The 5,828-nt window shown below is 41.0% G+C and overlaps 1 protein-coding gene across 1 annotated transcript in view; it reads right to left on the bottom strand.

The window, feature by feature from the left end:
* EXOC3 (exocyst complex component 3) overlaps window positions 1–5,828 on the bottom strand; it is a 25,319-nt gene that overhangs the window by 1,411 nt on the left and 18,080 nt on the right. The window contains exons 9-10 of the mRNA XM_010010386.1: window positions 4,526–4,648; window positions 1,100–1,261 (exon numbers count right to left, since the gene is read on the bottom strand). Of these exons, the coding sequence (XP_010008688.1) occupies window positions 1,100–1,261; window positions 4,526–4,648 (285 nt within the window). The remainder of the gene's footprint in view (window positions 1–1,099; window positions 1,262–4,525; window positions 4,649–5,828) is intronic.

Below are 5,828 nucleotides of genomic sequence, written 5' to 3'. Positions count from 1 at the left end.
TCTTCTTTGGCAGCCAGAGACCTGCCCTCGAAGTATGAGTAAAGAAAGTCACGTCTTACAAACAACATGCTGTATTTATCCACATGCTGATGCATTCTAGTCTTAAACTTCTGCTAATATGCCAGCATGAACTTTAGGAACAACTGATGGGGAAGCCAGATCTCTTCAGAAACATTACATAAAAACTGGCCCTGCATCTGGCCACCAAGGCAGCTTTCAACAACTTACCAACTGAACTATAACGTCGATTTAATCTCTGAACTCTTTAATCTCTTCATTCCAGGTCACCTGGTCCTGCCAATCTGCAGGTATTGCTCATTGCATTTATCCTGTAACCTCTTCTATCAATGTCTTAATCTGAAACAGGTCTTACACAAAATCCCACATAATGGAGGACTCAGATGCAGGAGTTGCCCCTAACATCTTCCACAGTGAGCAGAGCTGAACAGTGCCTTTCCACACCCTCCTGATTTTCCCAGCTTTATCTTTCTCTGCATTCTTTTTGCATTCTGTCACATGTTGTCCCTAGTTGCTTTCCGGCAGGGTCCTGCTCCTTACACAGTTAAAAAAAAACATTCAGTATTCATTTTAGGCCTATCTTGTACATTGTTTCTCAAATACCTTTTTGTGGCCTGTCTGTTCTATTTCTACTGCACTTTAAATGTCTTGTTCATTGCAAATAAATACACTGCATACTACGTGGGTAATGAGTAACCATATCCCTTCAATGCAGCACTGCCCTTTCTTCCAGCCAGGAAAAGTAAAGCCTTATTTTATTTATTTTATTTCATTTAATTATTTTATCAACTAATAACTGCTTTTTCATTTCACTGACTACTGTTAATTCAAGGTACTCATGTCTGTGGGGCCATTCAAATATTCCGCTGCAGAGAGCTTTGAAAGCACAAAGTAGTAGAAACCGGCCTGCATGTCTTCAGAAACACTATCTGTGCCCTCGGCTGGCATCCTTGATATTTACAAATTCCTCAATGTTTTGGAGACATGGAGATCTAACTCCAGCCATTCTCCCCAAGCAGTAAACACGCATGGTTCCTTCTAAATCACCAGGTTAACAGCATTACCCAAAGCAAATACTTACAGCCGCAAGCTTCTTAAACAGAAATCGGAACTGTTCTGCTTCTTTGATCATTCTTTCCGCCCCTTCTTTTCTCTCTTCTGCATTCTTAAAAGATATACGTTTTAACATGATTGCTCTGATGTATTCCACAACCACCCTCCGATGGGCCTCAATAGTCATTGTCTGAAAGAAAAGAAAAAGGTGGTGGATTATGCCACTGACACCTGCAAATGTCACCATTATTTTTAGGCTTCGAGCAATTATCAGGCTTTGAAATGTCTATTTGCACTTCACCACCAGGACTCAGCTTTTGCTAATACTACATATTTTGAGTGGCTCTAGATTTTCACAGTGCTAACAGAAATGACAATCTGCCCTTCCCTAATGAGGAGGATGTGCCAATCCTCCTCATTTAAAATAAAAAAACAAAACCCAGCAAACCCAAGATATCTCTAATGACGTCTGCTTTATTTTTGAGGAGCACTTCTATCTAGGAGAACAAGCATGAAATAATTTGGGTGATCTTTAGAAGAGACCTATGCCTGGCCTTGCAGCCTTGCTCTTTCTATCCATGGTCAAGGAATGACCAGCCAGCAGAGAGCCAGCCTTCTGCTGGAGAACTCCAGCATTTTGCATAAAGCACTGCAAATCTTGCCTGCGTTATCTGGGTCAAGTCTGGCAAGAAGCCTCAAGAGCCAGCAGCAATCACTTCCTCAGATATTCCTGGACTGATTTACTGTTCTGCACTTGTCTTTTTACAAAGAATAGCTCCTGGTGACTAAGTGAAGCATCTGGTATTGGTGCATGAGTAATGCCGAGGTTTGGAAATAAAGAACAAAAAAACCCACAAAACCTTTACATGTTTTTTTCCAACCCTAATGTAAGGAAGAGTCTTTAAATCCTACAAGTCCTCAGGTATTTTTTCTCCCCTAACCATGGTGGCAAAGTTACCTACAATTAAGAAAAAGCCTGTGGAACAGGCAGTCACAAACTTTTAACCATATTCTATTAGCACATATCAAGCTTTAGTTTCAGTCAACATATTCCTCAGTCAAAATTCTGGGGAAAGGTTTTAGGAAAGAGACAAAATAAAGAAGGGGGGGGGGAGAGGGAAAACAACAGATTGGAAAGTACTGGAAGTCACAGCCCCATCTAGGACATGGAAAATATGATTGCAAGTCCTGCTCTCAAGACCATGCAGAAATACCAGAGTTCACTGGTTGGTTAGGGATGGCTTCTCCTGCATTGGTGGAATTGATGCAAATTACACAGAGGAAAATTAATTGCACAGAATAGACTGTGGGAGACTGACATATACACCCCATGCCACAGAATCATAGAATCATAGAACAGTTAGGGTTGGAAAGGACCTTAAGATCATCTAGTTCCAACCCCCCTGCCATGGGCAGGGACACCTCACACTAGAAAAGTAAAGAGGAACAGGTCTGCTACAGCTGAGAAAAGAACACTCAAGAAAAGCCACAGTGCAGTGACAGGGCATTCACTTTACACACAAGGGAAACGGCAAAGCAGTATGACTGCAAGATCCAGATCTCCCTTGTTCCAGAACAATGCCCTTCTCTTCAGATGCTTTGTTTGTGTGGCTGTTAAAAACTGGATTTTCAAAACAGGGTTAACCAAGAATACTTTAAAACCAGAAAAAAGCCCACCACAAACCAGGGTAACAAAAACGTGTCCCATCTAGTGCTAGAACCTACGGTGTCTTGTCTGGGAGGTTTTTTTGTGCCTGGGAGACAGTGGAATAGCAGGTATGATGGATGCCAAGAAATGTGCTTGCCATCTTCCTCTCCATATGGTGGCAATAAATGCTACATGAAGAAGAACATGTGACTGCAGAGATTGATATTAACACTTGAAGAAACTCATGCCAAGCTCTACTACCTCACAGTAACAAACCAAATCTGGAAAAGAAAGCTGTTCCTGGGATACAGACTAATTCTGGGAGCGACTTAACTTTCTGTGTGTACTTTTTCTGGACTGAAAATGTGTATTACTCACATAATAAGGCCTCCACAATCTGCAAATACTGAAGGTTAAGAGGTCATGAGAGGAACTTTAAACAGTCCTCTCTATCTCTTTAAGAGAAAGAGTAAACATAGGATTTTGAGATTGTCTTTTAAGCATTTCTACTTAGTAAGGATTTGTTCAAAGACCTCACCCAAATACTGATCTTGCTAGCTTCAAGTATTTCCTACATCTTAGGGACTCATTTAAGACATGCTACCTTAACTACACAAAACTCACTTTAATTCAATAAAGGATAAAACCAAGTACAGTTACACTAAAGATTAAAGAACAGAGAAATGCAGATATCCCTTGACAGATCACAGGGAAAAAAAGACAAAAATGACTTAACCTAGCACACTATGCTGCTGTATCAGCATGTTAAAGATGTTATGCATTTGTGCAACCTTATGGCAGCAGTCTATTGCACATATTAACACAGAATTACAGACTGTGCTTTTATAGAAAAAAAAAAAAAACAAACCAACCAAAAATTACAGGCCAGAAAAACCGGTTCAAAAGGCTAATTTTTATCTGACTACAAACTTCTGAGGAGAGGTAGAAGAGTACAGGCTGGTAACAACACAATCTAGTAACACACAAAGAAGCATGGCCAGCAGGTCGAGGGACGTGATTCTGCCGCTCTCCTCTGCTCCGCTGAGACCCCACCTGGAGTACTGTGTCCAGCTCTGGGGCTCCCAACACAAGAGAGACATGGTCATGTTGGGAGTTTGTCCAGAGGAGGGCCACAAAAACGATCAGAGCGCTGGTGCACCAATCCTATGGGGAAAGGATGAGAGTTGGGGTTGTTTAGCCTGGAGAAGGCTCTAGGGAGAGCTTACTGTGGCCCTGCAGTTGTTAAAAGGGGCTTCTAAGATGTGGAAAGACTTTTCAGCAGGGCATGTTGCGATACGACAAGGGGTAATGGTTTTATACTAAAAGAGGGGAGATTTCAGGATGGGTGTAAGAAGAAAGTTCTTCACAATGAGGGTGGTAAAACACTGGCACAGGTTGCTCAGAGAGGTGGTGGATGCACCATCCCTGGAGACATTCAAGGCCAGGGGGGTTGTGGTTCTGGGCAACCTGATCTAGTCGAAGATGTCCCTGCTCATTGCAGGGGGGTTGGACTAGATGGGCTTTGAAGGTGCCTTCCCAAACTATTCTGTGATTCATGACATTATATTTTCTGGATTAAATCCTGCAACTCAGGTCTGTCTTTGACGATACTATGTGGCTGTGAAAAAAAAGAAGGACAAGAGAGAAATACTAGAATCAGACTTCTGCAATATGATTATGAATATGCATTTCATTTCCAGTGATGAATCAATCCAATTTCTGTATTCCAATTCTGAATTCCATTCAGTGTTCACTAATTCCAAACCAACATGATATTCAGAGTATCACAGAATATTTTGCACTTACCTTTTTATAAGGCTTCTTTATTTTTGAAAAGTCATTGAAATAATCCTCTACAGTGACACAGATAGTCCCCACTGCATTACACCCCATCAACCACTTCTTCGTCATCAGCTCATTGAGATGTGGCTGAAAAGGCAGCAAAGAATCGATCAGAACACGCTTCTCACACTTCAATCACATCACTGCAGTTACAAAAAAGGAGACATTGTAAGTGTCATACACTGCCAAATTACACTCCTTCAATAAGAAAAAGCAATACAGAAAAATTATGTGATCAATTGTCAGAACAACAGTTGCCACACAGAGCTACCTGACATAGACACTGTGTGTGTGTGTAAACCAGCTGCACTAACCTGAGCATTTGCGTCATTTTGCTTCTCTAAAATCCTTTATGCTCTCTATTTAAATGTCTATGCTAAATAGAAGTATAAGGATAAAACTTGTGTAAGAGCTGACGATTCCAATTTTATATATGAGGCACTTTAAAAACTGTTGTGATAATGCAACTTCATGCTTGATTTCTTGAACTGCTACTCAGTTGTCCCCCTTTGGTGGCCCCACAAACTCCCTGTGCCTATACCAAACCTGGAGGCCTGTATCCTTTACGCCTTTACCAGAACTCCACAACACAATTCCAGTGTTCTCTACATCCACATAGCCAACTTGCTTTGCTCTCCCCAGAGGAAAAATTATTTATGTATTAGAGCACAGTACTTTATAATAGTGACATGAAGCTTGAGGTTAATGAATTGCAAAGAATGGTCATTAAAAGTAGATGGAGTATCTTCTATCTTCTCATAACTAGTGAGCACAGCTAATGAGAAAGAAAAGGTTTTGCTTAAAAGCTCCAAGTTTAAAATAAACACTGCTCCCACATCTTTCTTAATGTGAGTCATTCAAGGCATTTACATTAGTTCAAAATATTATTATAAATCTAACAAGTCCCAGAACATCTTTCTCTGCTCTCACTATTTCTCAAATTTCCCTGCCTCCCTCCCCATACTCCTATTTCTTTATCATAAAAAAAAAAAATATTTCTTTTCTTCCAGAATTCTTACAACATGGGCATGTTTCACTCACAAAAGGCCCATCTATAGAGTCCGTCAACTACCTTAACTACAGGTACACTGTGTCTGTACCAAGATCATAGAACCATAGAATAGTTAGGGTTGGAAAGGACCTTAAGATCATCTAGTTCCAACCTCTCTGCAACGGGCAGGGACACCACACACCAAACCATGTCTTCCAAGGCTCTGTCCAACCTGGCCTTGAACACTGCCAGGGATGGGGCAGCTGCAGCTTCTTT

The sequence above is a fragment of the Nestor notabilis genome, unplaced genomic scaffold (assembly GCF_000696875.1).
Source record: "Nestor notabilis isolate BGI_N333 unplaced genomic scaffold, ASM69687v1 scaffold11912, whole genome shotgun sequence".
NCBI lineage: Eukaryota > Metazoa > Chordata > Aves > Psittaciformes > Psittacidae > Nestor > Nestor notabilis.
The sequence above is the reverse complement of the archived record's forward strand: the minus strand, read 5'-3'. Positions and strand labels throughout refer to the sequence as shown.